Source organism: Phaenicophaeus curvirostris, chromosome 3 (genome assembly GCF_032191515.1).
Source record: "Phaenicophaeus curvirostris isolate KB17595 chromosome 3, BPBGC_Pcur_1.0, whole genome shotgun sequence".
NCBI lineage: Eukaryota > Metazoa > Chordata > Aves > Cuculiformes > Cuculidae > Phaenicophaeus > Phaenicophaeus curvirostris.
The window spans coordinates 78,459,256-78,475,207 of record NC_091394.1 but is presented as its reverse complement, the minus strand read 5'-3'; the positions used below and the strand labels follow the sequence as shown (position 1 = coordinate 78,475,207).

General features: G+C 37.2%; 1 protein-coding gene across 50 annotated transcripts in view; it reads right to left on the bottom strand.

Moving 5' to 3' along the window:
• The window catches only part of RIMS2 (regulating synaptic membrane exocytosis 2), a 465,641-nt gene that overhangs the window by 145,429 nt on the left and 304,260 nt on the right, over positions 1 to 15,952 (bottom strand). For 48 of the 50 annotated variants that reach the window (XM_069854488.1, XM_069854498.1, XM_069854512.1 and 45 more), the window contains 4 exons: positions 9,533 to 9,598; positions 8,830 to 8,937; positions 4,296 to 4,361; positions 3,226 to 3,288 (listed from right to left, as the gene is read on the bottom strand). In XM_069854488.1, coding sequence (XP_069710589.1) covers positions 3,226 to 3,288; positions 4,296 to 4,361; positions 8,830 to 8,937; positions 9,533 to 9,598 — 303 coding nt within the window. The remainder of the gene's footprint in view (positions 1 to 3,225; positions 3,289 to 4,295; positions 4,362 to 8,829; positions 8,938 to 9,532; positions 9,599 to 15,952) is intronic. The other 2 variants (XM_069854471.1, XM_069854494.1) reach the window with 2 other exon arrangements.

The following is a 15,952-nucleotide window of genomic DNA, read 5'->3' as shown; positions in this document are numbered from 1 at the left end:
CACCATAGTGTAAGTGATAAGTACAGGTATACCTACATGACAGTCACAGGCATAACATAACACGCCACTACCTGAACTACTTTTCTACAAGCTAACTTAGCTAAGCAGACAATGCAGAGAGCTCAGCTGCAATCTCAGGCACATTGTGCTCCACATCGCTATGTGCAGACTGCTACAGATAGAGAAACTTGGTTGCTTACAGCCTGCTTAGTTATCTGTACAGGGCATTGCAATCACTTTGGTGACTCTGTTGTAGACATATCTAGTCATGCTAACACATGATAGCATGATACAATTATAAAAACGCTTAAAAAGAGCATATCCAGCTGTATCTGTAGAGATCTACTCTCTGAACTATTTCATCATTGATAGATTGCAGGGCTGTTTAATTACTGAGGAACAGCAAAGCCTTGCTTTAAGTAGAGAGTTAGATCAGACAGTTTTTTCAAATGTTTTTCCAACCCAAAATAGTTTATGATTCTATGAATACAGTGAGAGGTTTACACTAGCTATTATAATCAAGTATCAATAAACTCAGTAAGTAGTGTTGATCCTGGAACAACTAAGACTAAAATGGTGTATTAAAATACTTCATATCTTCTTTATCTGAAAAATCAGGCCAAATGAATTTTAGGTATTTTCAAATAGAAAAGCAGCTTTCTCATTCGAAGGGAAAATTGTAAAAATAGGTAAGCAATTTCTTCATAGAAAACCTTGACATTAAACAAAAAGAGGTAGTTGATGCTCTTGAGAGATTTCTTAGCTTCCAGTTAACACTACCAGTTGTTGCAGATCCTATTTGTAACTGCATCCCAATGAAAGCAAACACTGAAAATGAGCTACAGTGATACTAACTTAACTTATCTAGTTATCTTTAAGTAGTTTAAGAGTCGTTTTCCAGTATTTTACCCAAAGGTAATATCTCAGAAAATGAACCTTCCAGGCTACCATTTCATTATACAGAGGTGAACCAATGCATGCAAGAAACATATATATGTGGCCTTTATGTCTTACCAAGTCATTTAACTTGTACTAACTTTATCATTTTAACATTTATTCATATTTTTATCCAGTGCCTACAATATCAAATGTCCTTCATTACTCAAAAGTCTGAGTGACTTAAGCAGGTTTTTGCTATAATGTAATATGTTAAGTGTTTCAGTTTACGTTATTGTTTCTGTTACTTGTAACACACTTTTCCATCTATATAGCCAGTTGCCCTTTATAGTACCTTGTATTTTGCCAACTACTTCCAGCTTTCAACATCTTTAACAGAGATCTTCAATTGACACATATTAAAAAATTGCACTGCAAGAACATGTATCTTCATCTTCATGCAGTGACGCACTGAAGATCATAATAAAAGTGATTAGCATTCAAAAGCTGGGAAGTCAAAAGCAGAGATATTAAATCCTCTTCCCCTTCCAGTTCAATTTTGTAACTGAATATACTGCTGCAACTCTAAGATAATAATCTTAATTTTAATAACATGGCAAAAATTCAGTTAGTAAAATGTCACAAATGGCTTAATACTGCAAATATATGTTTATCTGCTTTCTTAACTTTTGGCAGTAGACCTGTAATTCATACCTCACAGAAGTCAACAAGAGTTCTGGCACTTGATGAAGCCAGAATTTCAATCAGATCATTCCAAGACATGCAGTTATGTAAGAATTTATTGTTTTAAGCTCTTAAATTACAAATGAGCAAAATAGCATACTGTTTTTTTTGTTAAAGGCATTCTGTAAATCTATGGATCTTGACAGAATCTGATCCATTTCAATAGCCTTCATTCTATAAAATTATGTTCTATTGAAATGTTGTATTAGTTCACAAAAATGTTATCAGTTTTTTCTTTTTCCACATTTTTTTAATTTCAGCTAAATTTAATTGGGGATATAAACTACTGACAAATAAGTTTCCTTTTCAATTTACAAATCTGGTTTTCCCCCTGATATTTATCTGTTAGCATCTATACAGTACTAAATCTAAGACAAGTGAAGTAAACCAGAACTACGTAATGTGACTATGAAAAGCAAATCCAAAAGCTTTGTTTTACATTAAGCACTTTCCACCCTTCTTCAAATGCTGTCTATCGTGAGCACACTTGTGTACTTTCCCAGGAAGAACAAATATGCATGGCCCTTGCTGTAAGCAGCAATTAAATGCATACTTCAAACACTTAAAATTGAACTGCCTGCAAACAGCAGCACAAGCTAGGGAAGAAATGGTCTCAAGTAAGTTTCCACACCTGCACTCCAGTTGAGCCACAAGACCCTTACAAATCTCTCCTTTCTAAAGAAGAGAGAAACTTGCATCAAAATATTGAAGTGTTAATTCTGGGTTTTACATGTTATTAAGTATTTGTATGTACAAAATTACTGCATTTGAGACACCAATGTATAGTATTATTTTTAAAAATCTCACAACAAATATTTTTGAGATACAGCTTTGTAATTCTTGGTCTTCATCAAGGAAAACTGCTCAGTAACTCTGTGGTACTTTCAATTAAGAACTTCAGGATTTACCAGCATTTTGGACCTACATCAAATGATTGTTTTAGTTGGCCAGAATATGCCACAGACCTAGTCCAGGTCCTACTTATAAGACATGGAGAGGCAGAAAGAAGCAAGCTCTGTGCACATTCACAAAAGAATTAAGTAAAAATAATGAAGAAAATTGCTGTAAGAGTAAGAAGAAAATGAGGGAGAAGCAGTAAAGTGAAAGAACTACTAGCAAAGAAAATCTGTGTGCTCCCTTGATCAGGAGCCAACTGCAGCTGCAAAGAACTGAAGATTGTAAGGAACACAGCACTTTGCATGGGTTATGCACCAGTCACACAGAAAGACAGGTTAGACCATTAGACTTGGGATTATTTCTAAAACTAAGAAAAATTTGATCTAAAAGACACATTCCCCAACACTGTGAATGCAGGCAGGCCTTATCAGCACTTTTTCATTACAGTGGCCCTGAAATGTGAGAACATGTTTTAAAAATAGTTCAAACATAATTAATGTTCTTTTACTATTTGTAACTGAATAAAACAGCTTAACCTTGAAAAAAAAAGAGTAGCATATAAATGTGTTTTCGTTCTTAGCCAGGAAAGAAAGATTTCAAGAAAAATATACTTCTTAGGAATAACTTTGGCACAATTATAAATCAACTTTTATTGTAAGACTAGAAATGCATTTTAGCTACAACTGTAACACTACACTCTTTACTTACCCATAATTTTCAGCTGAACCATTGACTACATGATCTGCCCATGAACTTGCACCATTGTACCACCTTTGCAACACAGTTAAAATAAAGAAGTGTTACAAAGAAACACGTACTTTTAATAGCATTCTAATTCACATGACACGATCACTTCTCAATAAAATAGGAAGTTTTTCAAATGTTTTCAAATAATTCAGTAAATTTCCTATTTTCTATTAGGTATGAAGAAAACTGTATCTTCTAAAATTAAAAACAAAGCAATTTCTGTTTAATTTTCACTTATATAATTCTTTATCCATTTCATCTTTATTCTTTTCATCAGTTTCACTATGAATTTCAGTTCCATACAGACAAACTGATCCCTTATCTTTTCTTACACAAAAGCTTTCCTGTTTTCAACGGTCATTGAGTTTGTAGAATAATTTAAAAATAATCGTGAAGATATAGCATTAACAAAAATAACATCCTATGTAACAATAAACTAATGCTTATAACTTCAGATCTCTAACTTTTTAGAAATTATTTTTTTATTTGATAGGGCAGTTAATTTTTATGGTACTTTCATTCCACCTCGGCAAGCACCCAAAAGCAATTAGAAGGCATTTAGTTAGTAATTTTTAAGTTAATGTGGGCAGCAACATGTTAAAAGCTGAGGTGTCTCTTAAGTGGCTCAGGGTATTAAAGAATGAAATTAACAATTCTAAATTGCCCTATAATCACTCCTTGGGACTGGAAGGTTAACCAATGAGAAAAATGCTGCGGCTAAGTGAGGGAAAAACCTCTACAAGTACCCAGCTTCTCTGTACTATTTGGTATTCTATTTTAATGAATAAAAAAAATTTTCATTTTAAGAATTGGACTAAAAGAAGTCCAAAGTCAGATTAATGGAGAGCTAAGAGAAAATTAGGTACTTAAAACCATGGAGATTAGTTGTTCAATATTTAGAGAAATATTGCATAAAGTGCACTGTACATTTAAATATAATTAATCTAGGCCAATTAAAAATTTTAGGCTACACTTCAGAAAAAAAAGTATCACTCAGATTTTATCTATTTTTACTATGTAAATTTAAATACCTTTCAGGAGTATAGGTTGTGTCATCATAATATGAATTAGGCACTCTTCTCTCCTGCCTAGTCCTCCTAAATATGGAACAAACAGCACAGACATTTCAGACATTTTAAAGGGTGCTCCTCTTATGTTGTTTTCCCTCACTGTATTATTAAGATAGTGATGAACATAGAGCCCATTTATCTACAGTTCAGCAGTACCTTCTGAACATATATTTTCATATATGTCAATTTAATCTTCTACTTCTAAATTATATCCAGATATAATGAACAATGTATTAAGAACACTTGATTGATACACATGTATTTCATAAGAGTGAAAAGTTACATCAGTAGTAAAACAATATTTGAGCAACTGAGAAATTTCACCAAAAAAAATATAGATGTAGAAAATGTCTGACTAGTAAAACAAGAGCCAGAAAACAAGATGGAAGCCAAAGTTTGTTTCCTTAAGCTAAGCGACAGAAATTCTGCTTGAAATAAACCTCGTATCCTGTGAAAAAAATGTGCACAAACCAGTTTTAATAGCCTTCTAAAAATTAACAGCTTAAGCTAAGTGAAAAAAATGAAAATAGTAGATAGTGTGGTGTTCTTAGTAACAAAGCTGAGCTTTGAGATATGCAAGTTGAGAAACAATTTCATACAGTGAGGTTTTCAGCACATTTTTATTTGGGAGGGACTAGTAATGTGATAATTTTAAAATCAATTGGGAAAAAATCTTGAGGACATTACTCTGTCATTGAGGTCACGTACGTCAGCCAATTTTAAGTGGTTGGAAGTCAAATTAGGAAATAACCTGCATGACTCTATAGAATTGTGAATTGGGGGAAATAAATAAACATGTAAATAAAGCTCTGCATATCCCGTCATGACATCTTATATATGTTCAATCTAAACAGCTGCAACAGTGTAAACTAATATCAGCTAGTGCTACGATGCTGACTATCACATTAAAGAGTTAAAGAAAAGTGGACTGTGGTTCTGAGCAGCAGGATGTTCTTGAGAAAGCACGGGGTCCATGGGGCGCTGAAGTCACTGAAGCTGCACCATGTGCCTATTGTGCATATCTGGATACATATCTTGTGCTTCCACTTCTTTTGAGAGGGAAACAGATGGACTTCTTCAAAAGGAGCTATTACGGGGACAAAATTACAAGTGCTGTAGCCTAAGAATGAACTCAGAAATTTAACTTTTGGTAGTGTAAGTGTGTCCTAGAACTAATAAACTAAACATTATCAAAGGTGATAAATAGTAACTGAAAGAAACTCCAGCAGAGAAAAGATGAGAGAAAGCCAAAAAGTCACTTTGTGGGTGAATAAAAGAAGAAACTGCTAGAAGACTTTACCAGAGTTAATGGGCCAGCTGTGTGGCTGTGAAGGACTACCAGATAAGCAATGAAAGGAGCCATGAATAACAAAGGTGGCAAGTAATTTTTACTGCTGTATCTGTATGACGTATTTGAATCATAGAATCATAGAATAACCAGGTTGGAAGTGACCCACCGGATCATCGAGTCCAACCATTCCTATCAAACACTAAACCATGCCCCTTAGCACCTCGTCCACCCGTGCCTTAAACACCTCCAGGGAAGGTGACTCAACCACCTCCCTGGGCAGCCTCTTCCAGTGCCCAATGACCCTTTCTGTGAAGAATTTTTTCCTAATGTCCAGTCTAAATCTCCCCTGGCGGAGCTTGAGGCCATTCCCTCTTGTCCTGTCCCCTGTCACTTGGAAGAAGAGGCCAGCACCCTCCTCTCTACAACCTCCTCTCAGGTAGTTGTAGAGAGCAATGAGGTCTCCCCTCAGCCTCCTCTTCTCCAGGCTAAACAACCCAAGCTCTCTCAGCCGTTCCTCATAAGGCCTGTTCTCCAGCCCCTTCACCAGCTTTGTTGCTCTTCTCTGGACTCGCTCCAGAGCCTCAACATCCTTCTTGTGGTGAGGGGCCCAGAATTGAACACAGTATTCGAGGAGCGGTCTCACCAGTGCTGAGTACAGGGGGAGAATAACCTCCCTGGACCTGCTGGTCACGCCGTTTCTGATACAAGCCAAGATGCCATTGGCCTTCTTGGCCACCTGGGCACACTGCTGGCTCATGTTCAGTCAGTTGTCAACCAACACCCCCAGGTCCCTCTCCTCCAGGCAGCTTTCTAGACAGACTTCTCCCAGTCTGTAGCACTGCACAGGGTTGTTGTGCCCCAAGTGCAGGACCCGGCATTTGGCCTTGTTAAACCTCATGCCATTGGACTCTGCCCAGCGGTCCAGCCTGTTCAGATCCCTTTGCAGAGCCTCCCTACCCTCCAGCAGATCGACACTCCCACCCAGCTTAGTGTCGTCCGCAAACTTGCTAAGGGTGCACTCGATGCCTTCATCCAGGTCATTGATAAAGACATTGAACAGGGCTGGACCCAGCACTGAGCCCTGGGGAACCAGGGCTCAGTTTTTTGCCTGCAGGACATCCACACCGATGGATTTACAGTGACATAGGACACAAAACTCTTTGTTCCAGATCGCTCTTTCCAAAATGCTGGCCTGTGCAGAACAATGCTTACTATTTTGATGAATAGTGGAAACTGTAAAGTTATTCCACATGCTTAATAAAGTGAAAGGAAAAGACAGACAGAGAGGTGGTTGCTTGATATCAAAATGACATTGGAGATGGAACTAAGAAGACAGGACTAACACCTTGACCTACATAAACAATGCAATTTAAGGTAAGCATCAAACAGAGGAGAAATGTAAAGATAAATGAGGAAATACTGTTTAAATATATTTCCAACAAATAAAATAAGGAAGAGGAAAGTGACTTAGTGTTTTTCAGTGGATAAGGAGGAAGTGGATAAAGATTATGCTTTAAATCATCCTTAAATATCTAGAGAACTTCTGTCACAATACAGAAAGAGAAAAATACATGAAAAAATAATAGTGTCTATGAGGCATTCAGAGTAGTCCATATATTGTAAGATGCTTCAAGTATCTCCAACACTAATATTACCCACAGGCAGCCTGGATTCAAAAGAACAAGAGAATCCAGGATCAGTTCTTTCCTAGGACCAAGGAACCTCAAGATACTGTTCTAACTGTGAGATAGAGATATGCCTTTTGAAGCCAAATTTTCCTTTCTCACTTCAGAAGGAATTAGATTTAATAGCCTTCTCTTCAATAAAGCCCTAATATTTAGTATATCTCACTGCTTAAATCCCAGCTTTTTCATCTTTATGTAGGACTGTCACTTATTTTCTTCAATTTTATTTTATTTTGAGAAATTAATCCCTGTAGAAACAAAGATTAAGACTTGCAAGTCAAGATCCTTAAACTAAGACAATTTGAGAATAGCTTTGACTTTCGGCAGTATCTGAATGGTGACAGATACAGCTGGCAATCTGAAATAGGCTCAGATAAACTAATGCAAATGTGAATATGTAACTGAGGCAAAAAAAACCCCAACCAAGTATATAAAAAATAAATTATCAAAATAGCATAATTATGAGCACATATCATCACATTTTTTTCAGAAAAAAAAACCAGAAAATCCCTCTCCTTACTAAAGTTTCTACATGCAAGCTGAATCATTTACACACTTTATTTATACAAGGTTTCATGTAAAACAGCATTTTTTCAAAGCAACTGTTTAACTAGAATTCTAAAGGTCGTATTGTCTATTATACTATAGCTTTGGAGAATTTTAAAAAGCAAAATATCTTTGGAGGGAATAATTCTATGATGTTATAGAAGTTTCATATTCTGGTTTTTTTCTGCATGTTATTTTACACTTACTAAAAGCATGGATGTGTATGACCTGAATTCAGAGCAAACCTTAATGAACTTCTCAGAGAAATTCATATCCAGCAGCTATGCAGTTAAAATATCAAGAGTTCTTTAGCTCTTGCTATTGAAAATTTTACGTGGCCTGTTTTATAAAGCATAGCAGCATGTCTTATTACATCTGTTAAAGCCACTGTATTTCCAGTATAATTTCTTCACAGAAATTATTATGGGTTCAACTCCTCTCTACCATATATTTCATATATAAATAGGAACTCTGTTGTTCTTTAATCACACACTTGAATGTATTAAATACTTATGAATTACAGAATGAGCACTATACCTATATCTACAATGTAATCTTTTACTTTTCACTCTATTTTTCACTTAAGCAAAGTATGAGATTTCAGAAAGACTCTGTTTCAGTTTACTTTGAAGAAAGTAGGGGTTTTCTCATTATTTTAAACAGAATATAAGTACTATAAGCTCTTTGGAAAATTCAAGCAAAAATAAGGGTTATAGAAAGACACATATGTAATATCCATATAACCTAATTTATGCAACTGGCTTCTATAAAGCTATTCAACTCTCTTGAGATTCACCCATAGCCCTGAGTTGTCCATTTCAGGTGAATGAGTACATACTCACAAAGTATTATAAAACATCTTCACTGTACATGTTTATCACCTATACTATATATCATATTCCCTTTGGAAACCAAACAAGTATTATCAAAGTATAAGTGGTAGAGCTACTGATATGCTCCACATCAAATATACCTCTCAAGATCATAGTAAGCACCCTCAGAATAGGTACGGCACATCTTACGGGAGCGAAGCAATCTGATTGCATCTTCACAAAATAGAGGATACATTGTGTGATCCTGGCTGCCAAAACATAAAAGGTGAACACAATGAAAAGCAACACAAAGATGAAATGAGGACAAAACGACATGAAAAGCAAGCAATGTCACAAACAGAACAAAACACTGCAACAAAGCTCAGCTGGAACTTCAGTGAATTTTGCAAAACTACTTTTAAAAGTTAAGGGATATTGGCCTGCAGCTGAGACTACAAAAAAGGTATCACATTCCAGCTCTAACTATGGTAGTCCATAACATACCACATATGTATGACATTCTGGATATGAAAACCACAGTGCTAGCAGGTACTTGTGTTTGTTGAAATAAGTAATGTTCTTTATTGACTTTTAAAAAGGTATTAGAATTATATAAAAGCATCATCTTCATGGACCACCAACTATAAACTATTGGCAGTGAGAAAAATACTTAAAATGTGAAGCATATGAAGAAGCTTCCAGTGACTGTCTACACACTACACTAAGAAAGCTAATGCTGATATTAATGCAAGACTTCTAAGTTTTCTACCACTATACACAAACTAATAAAACCAGAAATGGACAGCTAGGTACATAAAAGTACATGCATTATCCACACAGAGTCACACAGAGGAAAGCATATACCTGACATCTCTGTAATGCTGAACTGTGGAGTGGGTATACCGGGAACGAGGTAATGTAACATAATGACTGAGTAGATGGCAGAAAGAAAAATACAAACAGGAGACAATATGAGATGGTGAAGCAATGATGCACATCGCACAACAGAAGACATACAAAACCAAGAACACAAAAACATTGTATAGAGCCCTGAAATTATTAACAAAGTTAAAATCCGATATACAGTTCTACAGGTAAAATTATCTAGAAGATTCACACATTTGTTCTGAGAAGCCATTTGGAGACCCTGGATCAAATGAATAGCTAAAATTTGTGATTTAAAGCATTATTTCAGTTAGGAGGAAAAAAACATATAATTCTCTGTCTGAAAGCAATCTCAGAAAGACAGATTGTCCATTCCTAATATTTATGCTGTTATGATAAAAGATGAATTTAGATGAAAGCCCCATTACTATTTAAATAATTAATGAAGAGATAATGCATCTGTAACAGAATATGCCAAAAATCAATGCATGCATTTAAAAAAAAATTGTAAAAGAATGTTTATACTTTGTTTGTATTTTGAACATATATCAAAATTTATATATTGTAATATATTTGTTACAGCACCAGATATTTTCCAGTTATCAGAAATTGAAGAATGTTATTTTTCTTACTATAAATGTACGTTCACAGCACAGGAAAAATTTTGTTGAAAATAGCTTTTTTCTTCCAATTCACAAGGCATTATTAAAATGCAAAGAAGATTTTGGTTTACAGTACTTCTTAACTTGAGGTATTTTAAAGCAATTTCTGCCTAATCACAAAAGTTCACATTGGACATATAAAACAATTTCACAAAAAAACCCCCTAGAAAACCTCACATTTAATTTACACTTTTATTTCTCATGTCTTAATTTGCTTATACTTTATGATTTCCTACTAATCAAGCACATTGTAAGAGGTAGTTGTATTACATATACTTATTATCTTTGCCTCTTTTGCGTGTGGATATAATGTAGTATCAGCCACATGTAAAAATCCTTTATAAGCATAATACGTTAATTATATATGGTACAAAAGATCTTTGTGCTCACTTCTTGTCAAATAAATGTAAATGCATAGCCACTACTATAAAAATCTTCTAGTTTAAGTCCCTGATTATGCAATTTAAACTTTGCAGTTTGTTGCAAGAACAAGAAGCAATTCAGCAGAGCCCAGTTTGACATGGTATGTCGAAAATTTTAATATCCTAAGAAAAACAATTAACAAAATAATCATAGTACACTGCAGTCTGCAAAAAATGTCAGGGTTCTTAAAAGTACTGCGCAGACCTGAGTACCAAAAGCAGTCAACCCATGACAGCCTGGCAGTCAGCACTGAAAAACTAATTTCATTATGTTCTTAAAATTTGGTTTAGAATACATGCACACCCACAGAAAGAACAATTAAATAAAAATGTAAGACTCTACCCCACAGCAGCTACGATAAGTTCAATGATGACAAGCAACTGCATACCAACTTATTCTCACCACAATTTGGTGACATTCTTAGGCTACGTCCACATGAATATGCCCTTAAATGATTTAGATGCAATCTTGAAATTAACACCAGAAAGCTGTTAAACACATTACATTAGTCTTAATTAATATAACTGCTTCCAGCTGGTAGATGATAGTTTAATGTTAACAATTCACTTTTACTTCCCTTTTTATCTCTCCAGTGAATTATTGACAAGTTTTCATGATAGTCTTTCAAAAATATAAGACATCAAATACATACAATATATTCAATTAGTTTTCAAAGAGTAAAGCTTCAAGCAAAACTAAGACTTCCAGTAGAACATGTGTTGTAAAACATGAATTTTATGGGAATGCAATCACTCTTTGCAAGCAGCTTAATTTACTGTCTGTAAGAATAAACACCCCAGCCTTGTCCTTCACTTACTTATATGTGGATGAAAGATCATCGGCTAACATTTTGCTTAGGATTTGAATCCCAATTACTTTTCAGTAATTTCTACTAAATTGTTTGAAGTGTCCAAAATTTTCATCCTAAGACTTCTGGAAAATCAGAGCTCTCTAGTGTCCTTGTCAGCTTCTGAGACACTGGTTTATGAAAGCATGGCAGGCAGCTCAGTATTTTTTTATTCAGGAATTCAGAATCAGAGTAAGCCAGTATTTAGACACAATGACTTATAGAGTTTGATATGTAATAACTTTTAACAGGTTTGAAATATGCTTCCTCATCATCCAGAATTTCTCTATATAAAGAAGTGTGATAAGCCTTAGCTTAATTTTACCTGATCCCTTGACATTACAGGTTATTTATACTTTTCCCTATAGTTTGTTGAGAGTCCATGTTATCCATACTATATTACTCATAATAGATAAAAACTCTCTACAAAATGTTCTTACAAGTGAAACATAAAAAATGAGGTTATGTCTAAATTCACTAAGAAGAAAAATCAGTTTTAGATATGAATTAACATAGTAGCTTACTAGACTACAAGGCACTAATCATAAAGTATAAATATATAGCCTAACAATGTTTGCGCATTTCCATAATATCTCCAACTACCATTATAAGAGATAATATTCATAGAATCACAGACTCATTAAGGTTGGAAAAGACTTATTAAGATCATCACGTCCAGCTATCAACCTAACACCAGAATGATGAATAAACACAGTCTCAAAGTGCCATTTCTACACATTTTTTGAATACTTCCAGGGATGGTGACTCCATCACTTCCCTGGGCATCCTGTTTCAATGTTTTCCCACTCCTTCAGTGAAGTTTTTTTTTCCTAATATCCAATATAAACCTCCCCTGGCGTAACCTAAGTCCATTTCCTCTCTTCCTATCACTATTTACTTGGTAGAAGAGATTAACATCCGCCTCAATACAACCTGCTTTCAGGCAGTTGGAGAAGGTGAGAAGGTCTCCCCTCAGCCTCCTATTCTCCAGGCTAAACAAAACTCACCCAGTTCCCTCAGCCACTCCTCATAACACTTGTGCTTCAGACCCCTCACCAGCTTCACCTGGAGGTGTTTAAGGGACGGGTGGATGAGGTGCTGAGGGATATGGTTTAGTGTTTGATGGGAACGGTTGGACTCGATGATCCGGTGGGTCTCTTCCAACCTGGTTGTTCTGTGATTCTGTGATTCATTGTCCTCCTCTGGACATGCTCCAGCAGCTCAATGTCCTTCCTATACTGAGAGGCCCAAAATTGAACACGGTATTTGAATCACAGAATCATAGAATCACAGAACAACCAGGTTGGAAGAGACCCACCGGATCATCGACTCCAACCGTTCCCATCAAACATTAAACCATATCCCTCAGCACCTCATCCACCCGTCCCTTAAACACCTCCAGGGAAGGTGACTCAACCACCTCCCTGGGCAGCCTCTTCCAGTGCCCAATGACCCTTTCTGTAAAGAATTTTTTCCTAACGTCTAGCCTATACCTTCCCTGGCGGAGCTTGAGGCCATTCCCTCTTGTCCTGGCCCCTGTCACTTGGAAGAAGAGGCCAGCACCCTCCTCTCTACAACCTCCTTTCAGGTAGTTGTACAGAGCAATGAGGTCTCCCCTCAGCCTCCTCTTCTCCAGGCTAAACAACCCCAGCTCTCTCAGCTGTTCCTCATAAGGCCTGTTCTCCAGCCCCCTCACCAGCTTTATTGCTCTTCTCTGGACTCGCTCCAGAGCCTCAACATCCTTCTTATGGTGAGGGGCCCAGAACTGAACACAGGATTCGAGGAGCGGTCTCACCAGTGCCGAGTACAGAGGGAGGATAACCTCCCTGGACCTGCTGGTCACACCGTTTCTGATCCAAGCCAAGATGCCATTGGCCTTCTTGGCCACCTGGGCACACTGCTGGCTCATATTCAGTCAGTTGTCAACCAACACCCCCAGGTCCCTGTCCCTCTCCTCCAGGCAGCTTTCTAGACAGACTTCTCCTAGTCTGTAGCACTGCATAGGGTTGTTGTGCCCCAAGTGCAGGACCCGGCATTTGGCCTTGCTAAACCTCATGCCATTGGACTCTGCCCAGCGGTCCAGCCTGTTCAGATCCCTTTGCAGAGCCTCCCTACCCTCCAGCAGATCGACACTTTCACCCAGCTTAGTGTCGTCCACAAACTTGCTAAGGGTGCACTCGATGCCTTCATCCAGGTCATTGATGAAGACATTGAACAGGGCTGGACCCAGCACCGAGCCCTGGGGAACCCCACTTGTCACTGGCCTCCAGCTGGATTTCACACCATTTACCACCACTCTCTGGGCCCGGCCAGCCAACCAGTTTTCCACCCAGGAGAGTGAAGCCTTATCAGTGCCAAGCATAGGGGCACAATCACTTCCCTAGTCGTGCTGGCAACACCATTTCTGATACAAGCCAAGATGCCGTTGGCCTTCTTGACCACCTGGGCACACTGCTGGTTCATGTTCAGCTAGCTGTCACCCAGCATCCCCAGGTCCTTTCCCACCAGGCAGCTTTCCAGTCATGCTTCCCCAAGCCTTGAGCATTGCATGGGGTTCTTTTAACTGCAGTGCAAGACCCAACACATGGCATTGCTGAATCTCATAAAATAGGCCTCCGCCCATCAATCCAGCCTGTCATGTAAGCATGTGTCTCTCTTTGTCTAGAAACAGTTTCTATTAAACTACAGTAATATTTTCTAGAGTTAATGAAAAAGAAAGGAAAGATGCATGGCCTATCTGTATATAGGAGAGAATGCCTGACATCACATAGGTAAAAATATCTTCCCCTTCTACTTTGCCCTATTGAGGCCTCATTTGAAGCACCATGTCCAGTCCAGGGCTGCCCAGCTCAAGAGAAACATGGAACTACTGGAGAGAGTCCAGCAGAAGGCCATGAAGATAATAGGGGACTAGAGCACCTCTCTTATGAGAAGAGGCTGAATGAGCTTGGTCTGTTTAGCCTTGAAAAAAGAAGACTGAGAGGGGAACTTATCAATGCTCATAAATACATAAAGTTTGGTCATCAAGAGGATGGGGACAGACTCTTTTCAGTGGTGCTCACCTATAGGACAAGGAGCAATGGACACAAACTTGAGCAAGTTCCAACTCAACATGAAGAAAAACTTCTTTACATTGAGGGTGACAAAGCACTGGAACAGGCTGCCCAGAAAGATTATGGAGTCTCCTCTGAAGATATTTGTAAATTACCTGGAGATGCTCCTGTGCAACTGGTTGTAGGTGAACCTGTTTTAGCAGGGGTACGGACTAGATGATCTCCAGAGGTCCTTTCCAACCCCTATGATTCTGTAATTCTGTGATATGATAGCGTGCATATTAGGAGGCAGCAGATTTTTCTGTGCTTTCTGTATTTCAACATGCAGAGTAAAAGGTTTTAAGTGCCATCCCTCTTCTATGCATCCTGTCAAAACTCTGCTATTTGTTTCTTTACTAATAATAATTCATATATTGAGCTTAAAATATTTTTTATGTTTTTATAAATATAGTAATTACATTAGTATACACATATGTCATTAATATATTTATATATTATATACTACATATACTAGTGACTGTGACATACCTAATTCTCACTGTCCTAAACTGAAACATGCCATTTTCATTTTGCTAACAGCTATTCCCAAACACTTAAAATCATAATGTAAATAAATCATAAGGTAGTAAAATCATTAAGCTTCACATTGCCTACATGAAAAAGAACTCCAGGTATGTTCCAGATCTGCATCTACAGTAGTCAATGGTAGAAGTATATCAAATTATGGCAGGGCTAAATGGAAATATAAGTCGGCATCCTCAGAGATTTCTGAAATGCCACAAACTTCGTTAGAGATAGCACAGATGGAAAATTTGCAGCAGCAACCCATTTCACTGACATTAAAATAATGATGTTGGTCTGATAAGGTAGCACTATAGCTTTTGCAATACGAACATTAATATTCACACACATCTTCTACACAAGCTCCTGCATCAGCTGAAAACTGATTTCCACTAGTCTGACAAGAAGATTCCAGGCATGGAAGCAAACATCATAACTTTCCTTCCTTAAAGCGAACAGAAGCAGATAACTTAAAATATTCTGACATCGCTCACCTATTTACCCATTTTCTTACACCTTCATAAAAATTCAATGAACCATGAAGCTAACAAACCAGAGATAAGTAATTCAGTGACAAATTAGATTGTCTAAGCATAAATACTTAGTGTCCAGGAAAAGGCCTGGCATACTAGAACTGTCCCAGAAGCACACTTGAAAACACACACACATAGGCAGAATGCCCCACTGAACCATCTATGGCACAACTTTCTATTCTTACTGTGCAAGAGGAATTTAACTTGGCCTTTGGGGTATTTTGCTCAACAGTAAAGATGAGGCATTAGAAGATAAACTACTCCTTTTGATTTTCATTCCCAGTAATCAGGTCTCACAATTTGAATAACATTATAGCTTC